This window comes from Littorina saxatilis, linkage group LG12, assembly GCF_037325665.1.
Source record: "Littorina saxatilis isolate snail1 linkage group LG12, US_GU_Lsax_2.0, whole genome shotgun sequence".
Classification (NCBI taxonomy): Eukaryota; Metazoa; Mollusca; class Gastropoda; order Littorinimorpha; family Littorinidae; genus Littorina; species Littorina saxatilis.
Window position 1 is genome coordinate 5,745,303 of NC_090256.1, and position 24,183 is coordinate 5,769,485.

Consider the following 24,183-nt stretch of genomic DNA (forward strand, 5'->3'; position numbering starts at 1 on the left):
CCCTAAGGCCAAAAAAAAAAATAGTCTGTTTACGGTAACCCGACCGACCCTATTTTTTTTCGCGCGACCCTGGACTTTTTTTTGGCATTTGGGGAAAAAAAAAAAAAATCTTTTGGTTTTTTTTGCAAAATAACGTAAAAATATGTTTTTTTGGAAAAAAAAAAATCCCGACCTACCGACCCTATTTTTTGGGCCTATGTTACCGTAAACAGACCTTTTTTTTTGTTGCCTAACAATCGCAGAGACTGGCAGCAAAGAGTGTATCCCTACGGACTTTCCGTAGGGATACACTCTTTGCTGGGAGTCGAACGATCCGCAGTGTTAAATTAAGACCTACTAATGGAAGGGCGCTGGTTCTGTGCGACGCTTAGTTTTCGAGATAGGTGTGACTGACGAAGAACAGGACGTCACATTCCAAATAAGCACGACTATGTTGCAGGTGGAAGCCGTTGACATTGCATTTCTTCGGGAGGTTTTCACAAAAATAGATATTACACGATTTGCGCGAAAGAGTTGAGAAGCAGACGATCTCTGAGATCTCTGTTCGTCTCGTGATAACGTTATTTAACGTGATAACGGTATGATAACGATTCACTTGCAAACTAAAGTATACAATTTGGTGTGTCAGTGGTAAATGTAAATAGAAATGTGTAATACAGACAAAGCAAACAAATAAACGTGTTTTTCTCGTGAAAATGTTGCGTTGTGCGGGTGTTTGGGTGGCCACGTGATGTACACAAAGCAAAGTGCGGGACGGACTCTGCTCTGTGCTGTAACACTGGCAAGTTCAAAACACGAGAAAAACGATTTCGTTATGCGGGCAGGCACGGGGGGCGTATGTATTTTTCAAATGGTTGTAAAAGAAGTCTTTTATTTATCACCGAACTCAGGCCTTTTTCTTTTTTTCGTCACACCTAAAACCGTTATTTCTTGTGAGCGACGCAGCATTATACGGGTTTCAGCTGCAACTGCTGAGACAGGTTATACGACCTTCCTTCTCGTGCTTACCCGTCTTCTGGACCACCATAGATACGTCCAAGCTTGTAATGAAATAAGGGCATCCTATGTACTTGCACACACACCAAAAATCTGTCACCCGTGAGAGCGGTAAATATTTATGCTGAATGAATTTCGTAACTGAGACCATTGTTAAAATTGATTCAGCCCAACAAGTCTGACTGCACGCTGTTGACTTTTGGTATTTGAAGCGGAAGAGTTCTCTTATCCAATACAAATCCTGAAAAGATCTCTTGCAGATGAATAGGTTATTCATTTACACGGAAAGGAAGGTATATATATATATTTAAACTCGGTGCTTACGACTCCATGGTGAGGTTCCCGGGTGATGATTGTGTTATGTGGGATAATAAGTTATAACGTCGGTTAATGCAAAACGGCAGTTGCAGTTGGATCTATTTTTCTCCACCGTTGTGCAAAGCCTGTCAAAGTCACTGGTTTAAGCAGAGCGCACCGAATACTTGTTTCTACATGAATATACTTTGAACATTCACCTTTATCTCTCTGACTGATGTTCAGACAGAAAGCTGTTTATTTATGTTGTCTTTTATATATGTACTGTGACCTACGATTTCGCTATGCCTTCGTTTCTATGACTGTTCTCCATAATAAGGGAGCTGTGTTACTCCCCTTTCAGCCTGACAGCCTGACAGAAACGCAACAACGGACACATTGGAAAGTGAGACACAGAACAACATCGCGCAATCTTTCTTTCTTTCTTTCTTTATTTGGTGTTTAACGTCGTTTTCAACCACGAAGGTTATATCGCGACGGACATCGCGCAATCTCACACAGTAAACACAATTATGTTCATAAGATCATGGGTACCGGCTACGTTCATGTGCAAAAGCACTTCTGGCCTTATCTCTTCTGTATAAAAACAAACGGCCAGAGAAGATAATTGCAGACTCTTGTATCTTCAGCAGCAGCAGCAGAATCAGTATGTACAATCTATCTCTCTCTCTCTCTCTCTCTCCCTCTCTCTCTCTCTCTCTCTCTCTCTCTCTCTCTCTCTCTCTCTCTCTCTCTCTCTCTCTCTCTCCCTCTCTCTCTCTCTCTCTCTCTCTCTCTGTGACTGATCTCAACAAATTTAATTAAAAAGAAGAAGCATTGTAACCTAAATCGGTTACTACATCCGGCGTCACCCCAAGACAGCTAGCATCATCAAACCCGCGAAGTTCAAAAGGGTGTTCTCTTTGCCTTGGTGAGCATGATTACAACCGGTGCAAAACGAGGTGGGTATTTCTGTTCGCCGCAGCTTTCATCTCACTCAAGTGGATGCAAGACAGACAGATGCCTACAGTGTTAAAGGTACGTTCATTCTTGTGTAAGCCGTCATGGTTAACGTCACGAACCTGTCAATGCTTTCACACAGAGTGAGAGGATCCTTCATTCAACTTCGACACATAATAGAAATCTAATCAAGAGCATCGCTGTTTCCTGTGGAGAGTGTGATCTTTAATCGCGGGATTAATTTCGTAACTGAAACCAACATCAACCTAGCAACATTAAACCAAAAAAACTTTGTCACCCTGCAGAAACAGCAGCTAGGTTTTAGATTTGTGTAAACATGTGCACTAAGGAAGGGGGCTCTTTACGCCATGCAAAAACAAGAAGGGCAAAGCCCATACGACTCACATGCTTGACCTTGACCTTTACATGACCTTGACCTTCAGCTAAACCTAGCAATGACATCATACACTAAGAACTGCTTTACACATTTTTCCTACCAAAATACATGTGACCTTGACCCAAAGCTGTTAATTCAAGACATAGGAAGTACAATGGTGCTTATTGGCTCTTTCTACCATGAGATATGGTCACTTTTAGTGGTTCACTACCTTATTTTGGTCACATTTCATAAGGGTCAAAGTGACCTTGACCTTGATCATATGTGACCAAATGTGTCTCATGATGAAAGCATAACATGTGCCCCACATAATTTTTAAGTTTGAAACAGTTATCTTCCATAGTTCAGGGTCAAGGTCACTTCAAAATATGTATACAATCCAACTTTGAAGAGCTCCTGTGACCTTGACCTTGAAGCAAGGTAAACCAAACTGGTATCAAAAGATGGGGCTTACTTTGCCCTATCTATATATATATATATATATACGACTAGTGTCTGTGTGTCTGTGTGTCTGTGTGTCTGTGTATCTGTCTGTGTATCTGTCTGTGCGCGATGCACGGCCAAAGTTCTCGATGGATCTGCTTCAAATTTGGTGGGCATATTCAGGTAGACCCGGGACACGACACAACCTGGTCGATATTTCAACACGTGCTCTCAGCGCGCAGCGCGGAACCGATTTTGGTTCCACCTCAGCTATTTTGGTTCCACCTCAGCTACCAGGGCCCCCATACCGACACACCAAAGCCAAAGTTCTCGGTGGATCTTTTTCAAATTTGGACACCGTATTCAGCTACACCCCGGACACAATATCATCGATGAGATATTTCAACACGTGCTCTCAGCGCGCAGCGCTGAAATGATTTTAGTTTTTGTGTTCATTTCACCATTATAAGTAACTCTTCCTTATCTTCTCCAAGTTTTCAGCGTTTACCTCCCTTCCTTCGTTTGGTGCACTTTTGTGTGACAAGGAGCGTCTTCGGATATTCCCGGCGTTCTGTTACTGTTACTATTTTTAGAAGGTCAACGCAGTGTCCAGAACGTAAATTGGACCCGTAAATTATCCTCACTGTCAAAGTGCAAAGGTCGAATCAATTTATAGCCACGCGAAAAATACACTGTCATCTATCTCTCTATAGATACGGCTTCTCTGTGTTTTTGTGTGTGTGTGTGTGTGTGTGTGTGTGTCTCTATGTGAGCAACACCTGTGCATTTTTCAGTTCTGTTTGTGATGTGGTCTGGCGGCTTTTGTGTAATTTTATGTACTGGCCTTCCTTTCAGAAGCTCTAACTTGCTCAGTCCTGTTTGAGTGGAGTTCGCCTCCAAAGGTGATGAACACGGTTACATTCGTCGACAAGGATGGGACTCGATATGGTCAGGAATGGCATTATGGCCACTGAATCATTTTCGTGCTGTTCCCATTCCACGAATCTGGGAGGGACCTAAGCTTGGCGAGCTTGGCGGGTCCATTGTTCGGACCCGGCGAAGCCGGCGTACGGCTCTAAGTACTTCTTCCCGGCGAAGCCGGCTACCCGGCGAAGCGGGTATTCATTCTAGTATATCATATGTAGGTGAGGTATTAAATCTCAAAAACTTCAGAGAAAATGGGAAAAATGGGAAAAATAGCTTTCTTATACAACATTTATGGCCCCTGCGACCTTGACCTTGAAGCAAGGTCAAGATGCTATGTATGTTTTTTGGGGCCTTGTCATCATACACCATCTTGCCAAATTTGGTACTGATAGACTGAATAGTGTCCAAGAAATATCCAACGTTAAAGTTTTCCGGACGGACGCCGGGACGGACGGACGGACGGACGGACGGACGGACGACTCGGGTGAGTACATAGACTCACTTTTGCTTCGCATGTGAGTCAAAAACTAAACGGATCTTTGTTGTTTTACATGATGGTGTTTGTGTGTGTGCGTGTGTGTTCGCGCGCGCTTACGTGCGTGTATGCATGCACCCGTTTGTGTGGTGCAGTATCACCTACTCGCAAACATCACGTGCTAATTAAATGAATAGTAATGAATGTATGCGTACACACACTCTCTCTCTCTCTCTCAACACCTTCTCCTCTTACTCTTTCTAATCTTAACAAATCTAATTAAAAAAGCAGAAGCACAGTAACCTAAATCAATTACAGCGTTACAAACAAGACACGCTAACATAATCAAACCCCCCAGAGTTCAAAAGATCGTTCTCCACGCCTGAAGGTGCGTGTTCACAGCCCGTGTGCAAGACGAGGTGGGTATTTCGGTTCACCGTATTTATTCCTCGCACTCAAGACTTAGTAGTTGGACTGGATTGGCCGATGGATTGGATAAGATTTATAGTCCAGTGAGGTTACCCTCATGTAAATTCGGGCTGCTTTCTCCCTGGGGAAAGCGAGCTGCCATACATACGGCGCTACCCATATTTTGTTTTTTCCTGCATGCGTGTATTCATGTTTCCTGAGACTTAATGCCGTGTGAGATGGAATTTTTTACTTTATTCCAAGTCCCACGGGTATTTGATGGACATTTTTATCAATGCCTATACAATTTTGCCAGGAAAGACCCTTTTGTCAATCGTGGGATCTTTAACGTGCACACCCCAATGTAGTGTAGTTGTAAGGTAGATAGATTTTAATGAACCACCCTTCTCGCTCTCGCACAACCAATCGTATTCACCATAACAGATCCGTCCAGGTTTGTGCAATGGATAACATCCTCCTTCGACTTGAACACACACCAACAATCAATGGCCTGGCTTCTTCGTGCACAAAGTGATATCTGGATGAATTTTGTAGAATGACATAGGTGTCACTTACGACATGAATTTATATTAAAACAAATCATACTCTACACACAAGGAGCAAAAACGCTGTTATTTTTTAAAATGTATTTTTAAATTTATTTTGATTTGATTGTTTTCAACGCTAATCGTATGTGTGCAAGTTGAAGGGTGCTCGAAGAATGCTCGTATCCCGTGTAAAAGCATACACGTACACAAACAGATTTGTTGTGGTGAACCTGGTTGCTTACACGACAAGGAATTAATCCCTTTACAGTTTTGGGACATCCTGCTTGCTGGCGCGCGCGCAGAGAAAATTTTTCCCTTTATCTTCACTGCGCTGGCTGCAAAATCCCTCCAGCGGGATGTGTTTTTAGACAGGCCAAGCACTGGTTTTCCCTTGACTGTTCAGGCAAAGGGATGTGCAGGCAGCAAACTGGCAAAGTTCCTGGCCATAATTCTGCCAGACAAGGCGTGTGTGTGCGCGCTTGACTTGGATTGCTACACAATTTCAAGCAAGACTGCGCTGTGAAGTCATGACCCTGAGAGAAAGAAATAGAGAAAAGAAACAAGTCGCGTAAGGCGAAAATACAATATTTAGTCAAGTAGCTGTCGAACTCACAGAATGAAACTGAACGCAATGCCATTTTTCAGCAAGACCGTATACTCGTAGCATCGTCAGTCCACCGCTCATGGCAAAGGCAGTGAAATTGACAAGAAGAGCGGGGTAGTAGTTGCGCTAAGAAGGATAGCACGCTTTTCTGTACCTCTCTTTGATTTAACTTTTTGAGCGTGTTTTTAATCCAAACATATCATATCTATATGTTTTTGGAATCAGGAACCGACAAGGAATAAGATGAAAGTGTTTTTAAATTGATTTGGACAATTTAATTTTGATAATAATTTTTATATATTTAATTTTCAGAGCTTGTTTTTAATCCAAATATAACATATTTATATGTTTTTGGAATCAGAAAATGATGGAGAATAAGATGAACGTAAATTTGGATCGTTTTATAAATTTTTATTTTTTTTTACAATTTTCAGATTTTTAATGACCAAAGTCATTAATTAATTTTTAAGCCACCAAGCTGAAATGCAATACCGAAGTCCGGGCTTCGTCGAAGATTACTTGACCAAAATTTCAACCAATTTGGTTGAAAAATGAGGGCGTGACAGTGCCGCCTCAACTTTCATGAAAAGCCGGATATGACGTCATCAAAGACATTTATAAAAAAAATGAAAAAAAAGTTCGGGGATTTCATACCCAGGAACTCTCATGTCAAATTTCATAAAGATCGGTCCAGTAGTTTAGTCTGAATCGCTCTACACACACACACAGACACACAGACACACACACACACACACACGCACATACACCACGACCCTCGTCTCGATTCCCCCCTCTACGTTAAAACATTTAGTCAAAACTTGACTAAATGTAAAAAGACTGGAAGGAAAGAATGAAAAAAAGAAAGGAAAGGACCGGGTGGTAAGGCATAATGAATGGAAGGAATGAATGAAATAAGGGATGGTGGGTGGTAAGGCATAATGAAGAGAAGGAAGGAATGAAAAAAGGGATGGTGGGTGGTAAGGCATAATGAATGGAAGGAATGAAGAAAATAAGGGATGGTGGGTGGTAAAGCATAATGAATGGAAGGAATGAATGAAATAAGGGATGGTAGGTGGTAAGGCATAATGAAGAGAAGGAAGGAATGAAAAAAGGGATGGTGGGTGGTAAGGCATAATGAATGGAAGGAATGAAAAAAGGGATGGTGGGTGGTAAGGCATAATGAATGGAAGGAATTAATGAAATAAGGGATGGTGGGTGGTAAGGCATAATGAATGGAAGGAATGAATGAAATAAGGGGTGGTGGGTGGTAAGGCATAATGAATGGAAGGAATGAAAAAAGGGATGGTGGGTGGTAAGGCATAATGAATGGAAGGAATTAATGAAATAAGGGATGGTGGGTGGTAAGGCATAATGAATGGAAGGAATGAATGAAATAAGGGGTGGTGGGTGGTAAGGCATAATGAATGGAAGAAATGAATGAAATAAGGGATGGTGGGTGGTAAGGCATAATGAATGGAAGGAAGGAATGAAATAAGGGGTGGTGGGTGGTAAGGCATAATGAATGGAAGGAATGAAGAAATAAGGGGTGGTGTGTGGTAAGGCATAATGAATGGAAGGAAGGAATGAAATAAGGGGTGGTGGGTGGTAAGGCATAATGAATGGAAGGAAGGAATGAAATAAGGGATGGTGGGTGGTAAGGCATAATGAATGGAAGAAATGAATGAAATAAGGGATGGTGGGTGGTAAGGCATAATGAATGGAAGGAATGAAGAAAATAAGGGGTGGTGGGTGGTAAGGCATAATGAATGGAAGGAATGAATGAAATAAGGGATGGTGGGTGGTAAGGCATAATGAAGGGAAGGAATGAATGAAACTGGAAGGAATGGAGGCATGCAGGAATTATCTCCAGTGAGTACAAGGACATATTTGGGGAATGAAGGAAGTGGAAATAAGGAAGGAATTGGAAATAAGGAAGGAATTGGACAGAAGGAAGGAATTGGACAGAAGGAAGGAATTGGACAGAAGGAAGGAATTGGACGGAAGGAAGGACAGATTGAAAGAGACCGACCGACCGACAAAAGCCGACCAGAAACAACTCGAGGAAGCTCCACAACGCACGGCCGAGATCAATCACAACTAAGCCGCAATGGGGATGAGCATGCTTAAAAAAATGTCCAGATCACAGAGATAAAATAGTCTCTGTGTGTGAACCAGCGCGACATAATTAACTGCAAGGTACACCACAAGACCTCATCGCTTCACCGGACAGGAAGGTAATAGGATGAAATATTCACAAGGCCGCGGTCCACCCTACGGAGCACAGGTCTGGACACTCCCAGGTAACCGCGTACATGATACCACTTACACCGCGCTGGTCACACGAGCCGTCAAAACTGGATATGCGGACATTCATTTTTCATGGCCGGCCGTAGACTTCATGTCATGAACCCAAGAAGGGAGGACCGGACCTTAAAGTATACCATGAAACGTCCAAGGCCTTTAATCACGCTAATTCCTGACAACTTGTGAGGCGTGGACGTGACACGTATCCTCCTAGCCCTGTCACAAGCTGCCCTGGGTCTAGCCTTGCAGTGGTTGTGAAGTAAAGAAAGCTGAAGACAAATGTGGACAAGGTTGAACGAATCTCCCCTGGCGTCCCCTGTACGATTGGAAGTCAACGCTGGTCAGAACGATATAGCCACTGTCTGGGAGCTGTCAGACAGAAAAGTGATGTTCACACACAAACTGGTTATCCCTAAAGACCTTCTTTCCGCTGTAGAAATGCATACATTTGCATTTGTTTGGTTGGTGACACCCACTGAACGGTATCGGAATGTGCTAAGTGCGAGGAGTGAAGACCTGTCGCGCTGAAATTGGCCACCATCACCACCACCACAACCTCCCTTGAGAGGAGCTAGAGTAATACAGACATGGAATTTTTGTTTTTGTTTGTTTGTTTGTTTGCTTAACGCCCAGCCGACCACGAAGGGCCATATCAGGGCGGTGCTGCTTTGACATATAACGTGCGCCACACACAAGACAGAAGTCGCAGCACATGCTTATGTCTCACCCAGTCACATTATTTTGACACTGGACCAACCAGTCCTAGCACTAACCCCATAATGCCAGACGTCAGGCGGAGCAGCTACTAGATTGCCAATTTTAAAGTCTTAGGTATGACCCGGCCGGGGTTCGAACCCACGACCTCCCGATCACGGGGCGGACGCCTTACCACTAGGCCAACCGTGCCGGTTACATGGAATTGTAACATTTTCATTTTTTATAAACATTACCAATAGTGAGCAAAGCTGTGTTTATGCCTACATTCAAATGCTGATTTCGACTGAAGGCTTTAACGGAAAAAAGGAAATTTATCTAAAAACTAATGTCAGGAAAAATATATGCCATAAACACATTGGCAGTTGCCAGTGAGGGATAGGCAGAAGTGGCAGACATCCCACCAAAACAACAGTAGAACCTAATGGTGTTGCTTATATAAGTCTCCGTCCTGCGACTTTGTTAAAAGCGTGGTCGTGTTGTGGGCAAAGCGTGGTCGTGTTATGGGCAAAGCGTGGTCGTGTTGTGGGCGACACGTGGTCGTGTTGTGGGCGACATGTGTTCGGATTACAACTGCTGGCATTCGGTGCTGAGTAATGTTTAGAAGCCATAAGCACAACGGACCTCACCAGAAAAGGTAATAAAGAGCAAAATGTGATGTTCTGCCCCCTCCCCCCCCCCCTCCCCCTCTCTCAGCTTACCAATTGGCCCTACTCCCTTCGCCCCCACGATATCACAATATATATACGTATGTCTTTGGTCGTGTGACTTCGACACCACTAGCTTCGCATTTTACAGCGAAATCTCTCTCTCTCTCTCTCTCTCTCTCTCTCTCTCTCTCTCTCTCTCTCTAATATGGCCACGGCATACGTGAGATGGTGTGATGATGACCCCAAGACCTGCACAGGAAACTACAAGTTTTTGCAGCGAATACTCTCTCTCTCTCTCCTTCTCCGTCTTTACACCCCCGGTATAGGGGTGTGTATAGGTTTCGCTCGATGTGTTTGTTTGTTTGTTTGTTTGTTTGTGTTCGCATATAGATCTCAAGAATGAACGGACCGATCGTCACCAAACTTGGTGAACAGGTTCTATACATTCCTGAGACGGTCCTTACAAATATTGGGACCAGTCAAACACACGGTTAGGGAGTTATTGGTGGATTAAAATTATACAAGGACTTATAGAGGAACATCTTAATGGTCAAAGGGAAATAACCATTCTCACTCAGTCACTGCCACCAACTGAGAAGGTTATTTCCCTTTGACGGGGGTGTTTTTCCTACCTCGTCTTGTTTTTTATGGTCACGACATACGTACATATGTCTAATACTGTGATCGTGTGGTGGCGACGCCAGAAGCTGGACAGGCAACGGCGATTTTCACAGCAATATATTGATTTTTTTCTCTCTCCCTCTCTTTTTCACAGTGTAGGTCATCACGTGTGATTGGGCGCGCTTCATTAGGGGCATTCTCCTCTGTCATTTACCCGCCTGTCTATTGACTCTTCTGTGGACAAATTAGCGTCTGGACGACAAGAGGCGAGAAATGATGGCGGTGGCTGCATTGTCATCACTGAGGGTTTGGTCTGATTGGATTTCCTGCCTTCTCTTGGTGGACTCTCGCTTAGTGTGCTAGGCTGCCGTCGTTTCCTGCCTTCTCTTAGTGGAATCTCGCTGTACTAGGCTGTCGTTGGTAAAGCTCGTTGGATGCATACCAGTTTGTCGTTGGTAAAGGTCGCTTGCTGTACTAGGCTCTCGTTGGTAAAAGCCGTTTGCCAGGTATTGTGTGTACACTCGTCGGACTGTCTGGTTTGAAGAAAAGAGCAGATAAAAGGTGACGATGGTGAATAGCAGGGGGAGGGAGGGGGACTAGGTGGAGGTAGGTGGAGTGTTGGAAAGAGAGAGAGAGAGAGGGTAGTACCGCAGTAAAATTATTGTGTCCCTGTATAGCTCTTGGAGTCGCAACGACTCGACCCTACGTTATGTCGTGACCACGAAAAGAACAAACTGTCAAGATTACTCTATCACAAATATGTCGTGACCATAAAATGTACAAACTGTCAAGATTACTCTATCACAAATATGTTTCTTTCTTTCTTTCTTTCTTTATTTGGTGTTTAACGTCGTTTTCAACCACGAAGGTTATATCGCGACGGGGAAAGGGGTGAGATGGGATAGAGCCACTTGTCAATTGTTTCTTGCTCACAAAAGCACTATTAAATAAAAAAATTTGCTCCAGGGGCTTGCAACGTAGTACAATATATTACCTTACTGGGAGAATGCAAGTTTCCAGTACAAAGGACTTAACATTTCTTACATACTGCTTGACTAAAATCTTTACAAAAATTGACTATATTCTATACAAGAAACACTTAACAAGGGTAAAAGGAGAAACAGAATCCGTTAGTCGCCTCTTACGACATGCTGGGGAGCATCGGGTAAATTCTTCCCCCTAACCCGCGGGGGGTGTCACAAATATGTCGTGACTATGAAAAGTCCAAACTGTCAAGACCGCTCAATCACAAATATTTCGTGACTATGAAAAGGCTTTTGTTTCCCATGCATGGGTCGAAATCTCTCAATCATGACCATAAAAATACAAGATGCAAAACAGTTTTCCATACAGCCATTTGGGTCGAGGACACTATCATTCAGTCGAGACCGTAGACAAGAAAAGTTGCGGCTCCCGCTTTGGGTGGTTGCATGTCTGCCACATTATCGTCTGACCTACCGACTTTCACGGTCACACAACACCTGCACGCACTGTACAGAAACCAAATCTGCATAAATGCGCACTTTTGGCAAGTGAATCTTTGGTTGTGAACATGTTAATGCCAGCATTCATGTGTTGATGATCCGCGTTGGTGCCAAAGCCCTCTGGTGCCAGCACCTGACAAAAAGTACAACTGGCTAGACTTGCCAATGATACACACATTTCATACGTTCCAGCATACGAGAGAACATCACACTAACTAATAGTATGGACTAGTACCTGTATGAAATGGATAACACCGTTTTCTCCTCGGAACCCTTGGACTCTAATTAGAAAATTCCGTTGCAGAGCAACTGGTAATAAAGAAATCCGTTGACATCATACACGAATGATATAAATTCTAACTGCAGAGAAAACTGAAGTTGTGGCAATTGCAAATTCAGATAATATTTTCTTCCGGATATATATATACATGTAGCATGGTATGTCTTCACTGGTACCGCGCTCCAGCAAGTTGTTTTCAAAATTAAATACATTCTTCGAAAAAATAATCACCCCTCCCATGTAAACGTTATCACGTAAATCGCCACTTTCCGTACTTTCTTGAAAACAGACGTGTGTGTCCAAGAATCGCCCATGTTTGCTCTTGAGATAGAAATGTTATGTTCTTTGCTTAAACAGCGTTATAATGCATGCGTTACATACTCTGGACTGACCAGGTAATCACTTGTTTGCTCGTCATCCCTTTACATGCACATAGCTCACAGCTTGCTCAAACGAAGCACACCGTTTGATCTTGCTGAAAAAATCAGGCATTTTATCCGTTTGAGTAAACATTGGAATGGTAGCCTATTTGGAGAGAGAAATCCCTACATCGTTTCAATGGGTTCCTCCAGAAATAGAACGCATGCGTGTTAAAATGGTTGTTGCCCCCCCCCCCCCCCCCCCAATTTTGTATCGTGGAAAAAACTGATACATGGCACCAAGGCAAATATAATTACTCAGAATGCTTCCTATATGGAGACTTGTCCGATCTGTCGTCACTGTTTTGTTTCTGTCGACATCACCAATGGCAATGACACTGGTATTGAGTTCAGAAATGAGAAGGCAAGACAGCTTCAAGAAGGTACTATACAGCGACGGCAAAGAGCAACAGTGAATGGGGAAGGAGGAGGGTAGATGTTGTGATGATGGTCATGGGAGTGATGGAAACAGATAGCTTCAACAGAAAGCGGAATTCTCCAACAACTTGGGATTTGCATCAAAATACTACTTTCGTTGATTTCTCCTCCTAATATATATGTAAAGGACAGCTATCCAAACCAAAGTTGTCAGTCTTCAGGAAAGTCAAACAAGTCGCGTAAGGCGAAATTACTACATTTAGTCAAGCTGTGGAACTCACAGAATGAAACTGAACGCACTGCATTTTTTCACAATGACCGTAGTCCGCCGCTAGTGCATAACGGAGTGAAACTGACGAGCCTGTTCAGCGCGGTAGTGGTTTTGCTGTGCTGCATAGCACGCTTTTCTGTACCTCTCTTCGTTTTAACTTTCTGAGCGTGGTTTTAATCCAAACATATCATATCTATATGTTTTTGGAATCAGGAACCGACAAGGAATAAGATGAAATTGTTTTTAAATCGATTTCGGAAATTTAATTTTGATCATAATTTTTATATCTTTAATTTTCAGAGCTTGTTTTTAATCCAAATATAACATATTTATATGTTTTTGGAATCAAGAAATGATGTAGAATAAGATGAACGTAAATTTGGATCGTTTTATATAAAACAATTATTACTATTTTCAGATTTTTAATGACCAAAGTCATTAATTAATTTTTAAGCCACCAAGCTGAAATGCAATACCGAAGTCCGGCCTTCGTCGAAGATTGCTTTACAACTGAGTTTGAAAAACACATGAAGGAGAAATGTCAAAACTGCAGCAGACTTGCACTCAGCCCCACATTAGTATTATTTGGCTATGACCCAAAAAGTAAGACTGATGAGGGTTTTGATTATATTTTATTACAAGCAAAGTTTTACATATATAAATGTAGAATAAATAAACTAAAACCATCATTGCAAATGTTTCTCAAAGAACTGTCTTACTTACACAAAGTTGACAAATATGTACACCAAATGGAAATGAAGTATACATGTTTTTTAAAGAAGTGGCTACCAGACAATACCTTAGTCGAATAATGGAAAACATAATACAGTTTATATCCGTATTTTCCAGTCAAATATCATGTTTTTCCGTTGTGTCTTTTTGTTCTCCTGTTTCATTTACAGAGGATTCACTTATGATTTGTCATATGAAGATAATTCACAACTGCTGTGTTGTCACATGTTCCTACTATATTGTAAATGTTGATGCCTGAATAAACCATTAAGAAAAAAAAAAGAAAAAAAAAAATTTCAATCAATTTGATTGAAAAATGAGGGTGTGACGGTGCCGCCTCAACTTTTACAAAAAGCCGGATATGACGTCATCAAAAGTATTTATCGAAAAAAAAAGTCCGTGGATATCATTCCCAGGAACTCTCATGTCAAATTTCATAAAGATCGGTCCAGTAGTTTGGTCTGAATCGCTCTACACACACACGCACAGACAGACAGACACACAAACACACACACACACACATACACCACGACCCTCGTCTCGATTCCCCCTCTATGTTCAAAGATTTATTAGTCAAAACTTGACTAAATGTAAAAAGAAGATGAACATTACCAGACCTAGAACGGCAAGAAGGGAAAGGTTCTTGATCCTCCTCGCCTAAAAGTCGTCAACAAGTCTCGATACGATGCATCGTCTAGCATAGTCTCTCTGTCTCTTTCTCTTACTGTCTCTCTGACTCTGTCTCTCTCTGGCTATATGTGTGTGCGCGCACGTGTGTGTGTGTGTACAAGTGTGCGTACGTGCGTGCGCTCCTGTCAACCTCCATGCCTGGCACCCTAACTTTTTTTTACGACCAGTGACATTCACCCCGATTCTCAAGTGTGCAAACTGGGAGACAACACCCCATCGATCATATCAAACACAAGGCGAAGGTCGATGCACCGATCCCCACCATAAACAAGCTTTTCTCTCTTGCTTGTCTCCTTGACGCATCAGCAAGAAGCGACAAGGACAGGGCAGAAAACAAGACATGACAGCTATAATACTGCGTCCATTGATCCCACCAGGTCTTACCTACGAGATGCTTGCCTCGGCAAACATTGAATCTTTGATGTCGTGGAATGCCAGAGGATCACGACTTGTCTTGTTTTCAGCCTGGTATCAAGACCTGTTTTCAACTTAAGACATCGTAGCAAAGCGGGGTCTACAGCCAAGGCGAAAATAAATCCATGACACAAATTCCCAACAAATAGAGGTATAACAGTACCAGCTAGAAAAGGATCGATTTTCGTTCTGCGTGACTGCCGGAGATATATTGGACAAACTTATTTTTTTCAGCCTGTATCAAGACTTGTTTTCTGCCAAAGAGAGCGAAAGCGGGATCGATTGCATCGGAGGTACATGTAAAACAAAACCCATTCGCCAATTTATGACCTAATACTGGTGGTGTGACAGTTCCAGTAAGAAAATTATCGATTTTAGTTTTTCATAACCGAAACCTATTGAGGGCTAACGATACATGCTGTCAGAAAAGCGTTTCTCTGCAGGAAATTTTGAAGATTGTTTAGGTTTGTTATTTTTTCGGCTTAGCAAAATGGAAAAGAAATCATTGGCGCAAAAGCGCTGTTTCTTTCCTCAGTGATGAGGACTGATGATACGAAGATGTTATTTGAGTCATCCCATCCCCCACCCTCTTACTACCCTCTCTATTTGTTTCTCACTACCCCCTTCTCCCTCCCCTTTAAGTTCAACTCCACCCCTCCCCCTTTGATCAAGATTACGTGACATAAACCTTATATATACGAACTTAAATTAATTACCTCGGCGTTAATACCTGATCGGCACGCCGGTTTTAATGCAAGATTTCTTTGTGAACAACATTAAACAATCCCTGAAAAAAGGAAACTACATAAACAAACAAACAAAAACAAATCTAAAACGAGGTTCATGCCTTATCCTTTCAACTAATGTTGCATCGCGCAGAAAGACAAATACAAAACTAAGCAGCTTTAAAATCAGGAGGCAGCTTCCATTTGCACGAGCTAATAAATCAGTTTAAGTTTGGCCCTAACGACGAATTAGGGGCCGTTTTCCTTCCCTTAAAACATGAAGCAATGCACAACTGTAGGCCTATATGTCAACCTGCAACCTTTTACATCCAACCGGGGGTGATTTGGAGACAGCTAATGAAAGTTTGGAGTTTTTGTTATTCGTCTCTCAAAACATAAAGAGAGAGAGAGAGAGAGAGAGAGAGAGAGAGAGAGAGAGAGAGAGAGAGAGAGAGAGAGAGAGAGAGAGAGAGAGAGAGAGAGAGAGTGATGATGATAATTAGTTTTAACGTCCTCTTAGAACCATTTGGCCTATCTTGGGACAGGTAGAATTAATATGCTTTATGTGGGGACAAGACACTGGACAAACATGCAAACAGAGAACACATATGATCGTGTTATATATCTGGAAGTCTGTTTTTTTATTTTTTTCTCTCTTCTTTTTTTCTTTATATATGTATTTTTTTTTTTCATTCTCTTTTTGCTTGTCCCGACGCTTGTTCCTTTTCCCAGTATGCTCCCACGCCGCCCCGTCCCAGCACTCACTGCAACACCCACCCCTGAACTTCGTTCCGCCGCCAGACTTTGTCGAATCAGTGAGCCCCCAGTGTTGGTCAGACACCTGGGCACCCTCACTAATTTTACAGACACTCCAGGGAAGGATGTCAGGCCGCTGCGGTAGGCTACCCTCGGAAGATGACACTGCACTGCTGCTGAGTCACTTCGACGGTATTCAGTATTGGTCCTGTTCCTGGCAAGGGACACAGGCACCGCTATCTACTAAGCCCTCTAATTACGACACTGACTGTTAAGTCGCGGAGACAGACTGAGTGAGCGTCTCCTCAGAGAGCAGACCGCCACTGCGTCCCTCCGTCGACCCCCCTGGAGCAGCCCAGGGATGACTGGAACAGGAACACTGGGACCAAGGTCACCATGAGAGCCCTGAGCAGGAAGGGTCACAAGAATCGAGACAAGTTTTTTTTCTTTTTTTTTCTTCGCGCTTTCTGAGTGAAGTGAATGACACTCGGCTGTGTGATCCCAGCCTTCCCAATGGAACTTTAGCACTTCCACTCTGGGTAGGAGCCGATCAAAGCTCGAAAAACCCACGCACCCCTGATGGGATTCGAACCACGATCTCCCGGCCCGCAGTCCGATGCACTAACCACTGCGCCAAGTCTGTTGCGATATTTCAAAATGGGGATGGAAGTAATGATTGTGCACGCGGAATATGGTTGGACTGGAGCGGTTTTGTAGGCTTATTTGCTTTTTATGTATGTAGAATATGTTTATATTTGTGGCTGAATAAGTTATAGAAAAAAAAAGTAAAAAAAAAATTAAAAAAAATTTAATGTAAAAATTAAAAAAAAAAAAATCTTAATTTTACGATTTTTAAGAGAGAGAGAGAGAGAGAGAGAGAGAGAGAGAGAGAGAGAGAGAGACGAAGAGACTGAGAGAGAGAGAGAGAGTGAGAGAATTAGAAAGAGAGAGACAGATATAGACAAACAGGTAGACAAACCGACAGCCAGAGACACACAGGCAGACGTACATACAGAAGGAGAGAGAAGTGGGGGTGGGGGAGGAGGATGTACAACGACCAGGAAGAGTCACGCAAACAGAGGAAGTCAAACACGCACAGAAAAACACGCACGTGTCAAGAGTACCAACACTATATAGTCAAGAGCTACAGAGCAAGTGGATCACATAAACTATGCTTAACAAGAAGAGCAAACGCTCGATCGAGTCACTTTCGCAGTTCTGAATATTATATGAGGCATCAGATGGACAGGAAGAAATTGCTATTCACAACACAATGAGTCACGTTCACATAAAATTTGAGCCCCGTCACTTTTATAGTTTCCGAGAAAAGCCCAACGTTAAGTTGTGTGTTGCCGAACAGAAAAAACTAGTTATCTCCCTTGTTTTTCTGATAACGTTCGTGAAAGGCTACAGATGTAAATACTTTGATGTAAAGAATAATCCTACAAAGTTTCAATCACATCCGATGAACTTTGTCAAAGATATAAAATGTCTAATTTTTCCTTTGACGCTGACCTGTGACCTTGAAAAAGGTCAAAGGTCAACGAAACCATCGTTAAAGTGTAGAGGTCATTGGAGGTCACGACTAAACAAAATATGAGCCCGATCGCTTTGATAGTTTCCGAGAAAAGTCCAACGTTAAGGTGGTGTCTACGGACGGCCGGCCGGCCGGACAGACTAACACTGACCGATTACATAGAGTCACTTTTTCTCAAGTGACTCAAAAATGACATGATAAATTGATATATATATAAATCAGACGTCACCCAAAAATGAGAGCGAAAAAAATTAAGAGACAATGCGAATCATTAATGTATTGAGAAGTCAAGTAAACACTGTACACACACACACACACACACAAAATATAAAAAAAAATAACCAGAAAAGCTTTCAGAAAACGAACAAGGAGAGACAAGACAGAAACAGCATTCATTCATGGAAGATAAAAATCACATAAGTCACACGCGTACGTCCTAAAGTCCATAGCCACATACTCACGTTTTGCATACAAAGCGAGAAGAGCAGCCCCCAGGTAAGGACCCCGGGGACCCGGCAGGGCTTGGGGTTAATGCGCCATGGAGCTGGGAGCGACCGCGCAGCGCATGTCCTGCGACATGATGGGGTAGGACACTAGCGGGTTGCTGGGGGGGCACAGGTTCTGCGCCATACTGCCGCCAGGGGGCACCTGCTGCAGGGAGGCGGGGGACACCAGAGACGGCAGCGACACGGCCACCAGGTTGTTCTGCGGCATTGCCAGCGACGCCAGCGACGCCAGCGGCGGGTTCATAGTGACGGACGGGTTCATGATCGGCGGGGCTCCCAGGGTTAGCCCCTGGGGTCCCTGTTGACGCGGAGGAGCAGCGGCGGCAGCGGCTGCAGCAGCCTGGTGGTGGTGGTGGTGCTGTTGTTGCTGCTGCTGTTGTTGTTGTTGTTGTTGCTGCTGGATCTCGCGCGCCATGCGCTGTGCGGCAGACTGCAGGGCGTGCTGCGTGGCCATGTCGCTGTTGAGGGCGATCTGGTGCGTGAGAGAGGTGTTGAGGTGTGTGGGCAGCGTGCAGGACGTGGCCTGGAGGGCGGGGGAGTGGCCCATGGTGGCCAGACTCAGCGTGACGGGGGCCATGGCCTGGTTGGCCGGCATGTGCATCGTGTTGACCTGGTGGGTGGCCTTGGACACGCGCAGCCTGGCGTTCTGCTCCAGCAGCACCTCGTTGGTGGCCGTCAGGTCTGCCACCTGCTTCTTCAGCTCCTCCACGCGCCGCCGTAACGCCGTGTTCTCCTCCTCCAGCACCTGGTACGCGTAGCTCACGGGGCGGGACGACGATCCCGGGCCCGGGCCGTACCGACTGTCATAGCCACTACTACCACCACCACCACCACCTCCACCGCCTCCTCCTCCGCCGCCGCCACTTCCGTACCCGTCCATATCTACCCGGCGTCTCTTCAGCTGCGGGCCATCAGGTCCTGGCCCGTGGCCCTGACTGTGTCCGCTGTGGCCGTACTCGTAGCGGTCAAACTTGTCATAGTTATCGTCAAAGTTGTTGAAGCTGTGGTTGTGGTTGTTGTGGTTGTTGTTGTGATTGTGGCCGCTGTGGTTGTTGTTAGTCCGTACGTCATTGTGGTGCTGCCTGATGTCGGGTCTGGGCATGTCAGGCCTGCCGGGGCACGGACCCGGCCCTCCGCCAACGTCGTTGCGCAGAATGGGGTCACAGTCGTTGTGGAAATCGTTGTTGAGATGGCGGTACTTGCACTTGGCACCGCGCTTACACTCCCCCTTCATGAAGTCACGGCACACAGGGATGTCTGCGTTGTTGCCACTACCACCACCTCCACCACCACCAGACTGCGACGTCTGATGCAGACGCTGCGGCAACTGTCCCGTCTGGTGGAAGAGTTCCTCCTCCTCCCTGGTGCAGTGCAGAAACTTGCAAGTGGGTCTGTGGCAGCCCGTATTCTGAAAGTCATGACAAAAGGTGGGTTCTGGCTTGGAGCTGGCCCCCATGTTGTGGTTGTGGTTGTGGTCTCCCTCTCCTACTCCTCCTGCCCCAGTACCGTTCTCACTGACGCCGTTGGCTGGCGGGTGTCGGTACTTACAGCGCTTGCCTCGTCGACACACGTTCCTCAGAAAGTCGCGGCACACGTCATCGTCGTCCTTGCCGTTGCACAGGTTGTTTTTCACGTCGTCGCTTCCAGAGTCACTGTTGTTCTCAGACATGTTACGCATGCCAGGCTGGGCAGGCACAAGATCCCGTGCATACAGAACTCGTGGGGGTAACGCAGGCAACAAACACTGAGCACTTGGATCATCGGCTCCTCGGCGCGCCCTTACCTTGTTTTGAAGCAGAGCCTGGATGCACACATTCAACTTAATTATCCATCCCCCTTGCAATCCGTTGCAAAATGCACAACTCCACTTTGGGTCCTCAGAAAGCCGCTTGCCTGCTGAAGTCTGCTCACGATCAGCGCGCCCTAATCAAAGCACAGTGCACTGTTTTCGTTCGTTTCTTTAGCTCGCAAGTTAGTTAGTTTGACACGACGAAGCGTGTAACAGGATGGTCGCATAGACTATAATCTCAACACGCACAGATAGATAAAGACATCCAAAAGGCTCGCTGCAGCAGCAATAGAACAAAGTCACTCGCAATGCACGTACAACTCCCAGCAGCGCGGGGGAGGGCTACAGTGTACGATGCCAGCTCAGCTTGTCATGTCAGTATAATCCAAGCGATCCTCTGGGGGACGCTGCGCCTCTGCAACAAAACAAGCGCCGCAGTTTAGCCATCTTTCTTCTTGCATGACCTAAGGTGTATGTCTATAGTTTAGCACAACTGCCTCACAGCAGGTCTGGTGACAATCTTTAAAGCAACCCCCACCCTGCATGCATAAACAAGTACAACATCAACGCAAACATACACAACAACGACGCTACACATAATGGGGCTGAATATTGAAAATAAAATAAAAAGATGGATGCTTTAGCTCTGCACACAAAAATGAATCACCTTTTGCCTTACAAACATACGCAATGTCAGTAATTCGCCTCTTAAATCAAACGCACATCTTTTGAACTATAACACACACACACACACACACACACACACACACACACACACACACACACACACACACACACACACACACACACTTTACGCGTGAGAGCAAATTGGCCATTTCAAAATGCACTGGCATGTGCTGCTTGCGTATAAATAAAAGTCCCACCAGCACGGACTACTTTCTGACATACGCACTTTTCATTTGAGAGAGAAAGAGGGAGCTCTCCTAAAACACCAACCCCTCCCAATCCCCTCGCCCATCGCGCACAAGCCCCACAGGCAACATCACGACCAGACGCCAACAATCGCAGGCTAACGAGCCTGATTAAGTTCCCCGGTATAGAAATAACCGATAAATCAACGATGGCTCCAGACGCGAAACGGGCGTGAATCCAGCACAAAAAGAAAAGGTGAAGGCGGCACCGACCCAAGTTCTGATGCCAATTTACACTTTCTAATCCGGCCAAGCTTATGCCAGGTGTCTTCATTTTTTTTAGCGCGGCTATATCACGCCACGCTGACATATGTATTGCATTAGGTAAGGTAAGAGGTGAAAGCTGTTTTATGCATATTATGCCCCTTTGCTTATAAAGGGCGAAAGAAGCACAGCTGTTGCCGGCCACTTCGTTACCGTTTTGAGTTTATGAATTTCTGATTTTAACTCTTTTTCGCTTCATCTCTCGCTTTCCCAACCCACAATCGTTTGATTACAAATTTGATTCTGTGCCCCCCCCCCCCCCCCCTCCTTGAAACAAAACCTTCAAAGCATCCATCCCCTTTCTTTCGTTTCCAGCAAACAACAACCCTCTGCCTCACACATCCTGGTATGCTCATAACCATTAACTTCAAGCAGCGTGAAAACAGAAGGAGGAAACGAGCAGATATTATTCTCTTTGAAGGACGGAGAGTCAGAGGGGAACTCACAAAGGACTGAAAGACATCACCGAGTGATGAAACGCATGAAACATATTCGGGCTCTGTGTCCGGGCTGAAACCCGAAAATATCTAGAACCAGGAAAACTTGGTTTTTGAGTTCAGATCCTCAGTTAACCTGCTATGATCCTTTCTTGGAGGTTTTGGGCACGCATGAAATCTACCAGGAAATAAGTGCTATGAAGCCGTACGACGATGTGAACACACGAGACACGTCCAACACATTTGAAAATGAACAGCAGTAGTCATGCACGAGGCGGTAACAAGAAGAACTGAAGTCAACACAAAGTACAAAAGGAAAGATGTTTAGGTACTGCATATACATTAGAGGATGGACCAGAATACCCAAAAGGAATTGAAGTTAATTGAAAACGATAAGAATTAGAAGGATGAGAAGAGGAAGTAGCTGAACAATGCTGAAGACAATAGGTAAACAAACAGTATTTTTTGTTTTTTTGTTTGTTTGTTTGCTTAACGCCCAGCCGACCACGAAGAGCCATATCAGGGCGGTGCTGCTTTGACATTTAACGTGCGCCACACACAAGACAGAAGTCGCAGCACAGGCTTCATGTCTCACCCAGTCACATTATTCTGACACCGGACCAACCAGTCCTAGCACTAACCCCATAATGCCAGACGCCAGGCGGAGCAGCCACTAGATTGCCAATTTTAAAGTCTTAGGTATGACCCGGCCGGGGTTCGAACCCACGACCTCCCGATCACGGGGCGGACGCCTTACCACTAGGCCAACCGTGCCGGTTAAACAAACAGTAAAAGTCTGCCAGAACAAAAGAAAGCCATACATAATCAAGGACAACCAGAACAAAAGAAAGCCATACATAATCAAGGACAACCAGAAAAACAAACAACTTGCAGGATCCCACGACAATGAGAGGAGACGCTGAAAAACAGGCGAGACTTCCAGCCAAAGGGAAATACAGAGTATGTCAGGGCTGGCACTGAAGCAAACAGCGACGACAGAGGTATCTCTGGCAGCGCGCAGTCTGTCAGGACAGGTATGCCGTGCATGACTCTCTTTACTCAAACACCATTCACTCCTCACTTTAGTACATGAGACAAGAAAGTTGTAACCGATCCGTCTGTTTGTTTCTCAACACGGTCGTTTTGTGGACGAGGCTGCAGACAAGACCTACTGGTGAAGGCGGCATCCTTTGTCTCAGCGTCTGGGCTGACGGTGTAACTGGTGAACGACATCAACAAGAAACACATCATCTGTCATCTCTTCCCCACCCTTCTCCTTCTTTGCCTGTACGAACTCTTCACCACGAATCAACACGCTCTTTTCTTCTGCTAACTGCGGTTGACATGCCCTTTTAGACGATACCTTCCTTCCGTGTGAACTTTAATTGTACACCACCACATAGTTACCTTCACATTCGCTGATTAACATAGGTGTCAGTCACAACATTAATTCAGAAAAATTCCTACTCTGCAGCCTGGGTTTTAATTTTTGGTATCAATGACCAAATGTAATGATGGTGCCATCACGATAGCCAGGACAGGTTATTAACGGTTTTCATCGTCACTTCCTCGAGAAGGAATGTACCTTCAACCAAATTCATAACAAAAATACAGTAAAAACCACAACTACACATAAAGAGGCCAAAGGCAACGGACGTGGAAGGCTAGAGGCTACACTTACACAACCACTAGATGGGGGCAACACTTGCAGACGCCAGGGAGGGTCGTGATAGGCAAGCAACGACACAAAGCGTAGAGGGGATTCATGAGTATACGATCGGCATGCTTCAGCTACTTGGTCGCGTGCACGGAGGATAGCAACAGGCTCTCTTCCTTGCCGTGTTAACCTGTGCAACTGTCCTGCCTTGGGTAGTCAATGAGGTCTTCGGCAACTCAACTCAAGGAGTAAAACACACCCGAACATAAAACTTGGCGACAGAAAAAAATAAAGTAACATTTTAAGCACAGAAAAACTTACACACACAAGCGCAAAAGCTGTCAAGCGTAATAGAATACAAATAGCTGCGAAGCGTTTCCCCCACAAAACACCAAGCATGTTTACATACACACAAAAACACAGCTCATGAACAGACTCACAAAACCACGACTCGTCATCATCGTGCCAAACTGTTAAACGAATTAGCAATAAACGGTAACACAGACAATCAGCAGCGCACACACAAAGCGTTTAAGCGCACTCGTACATGTTTTTGCTAGCAGCAATTCTGCGACAGAGCCGGAGAGCAGA

General features: G+C 44.6%; 1 protein-coding gene across 2 annotated transcripts in view; it reads right to left on the minus strand.

Moving 5' to 3' along the window:
- The window catches only part of LOC138981132 (zinc finger CCCH domain-containing protein 10-like), a 114,507-nt gene that overhangs the window by 14,127 nt on the left and 76,197 nt on the right, over nucleotides 1-24,183 (minus strand). For both annotated transcript variants that reach the window (XM_070353972.1, XM_070353973.1), the window contains one exon: nucleotides 18,469-20,717. In XM_070353972.1, coding sequence (XP_070210073.1) covers nucleotides 18,536-20,191 — 1,656 coding nt within the window. In that variant the 5' untranslated portion in view covers nucleotides 20,192-20,717 and the 3' untranslated portion in view covers nucleotides 18,469-18,535. The remainder of the gene's footprint in view (nucleotides 1-18,468; nucleotides 20,718-24,183) is intronic.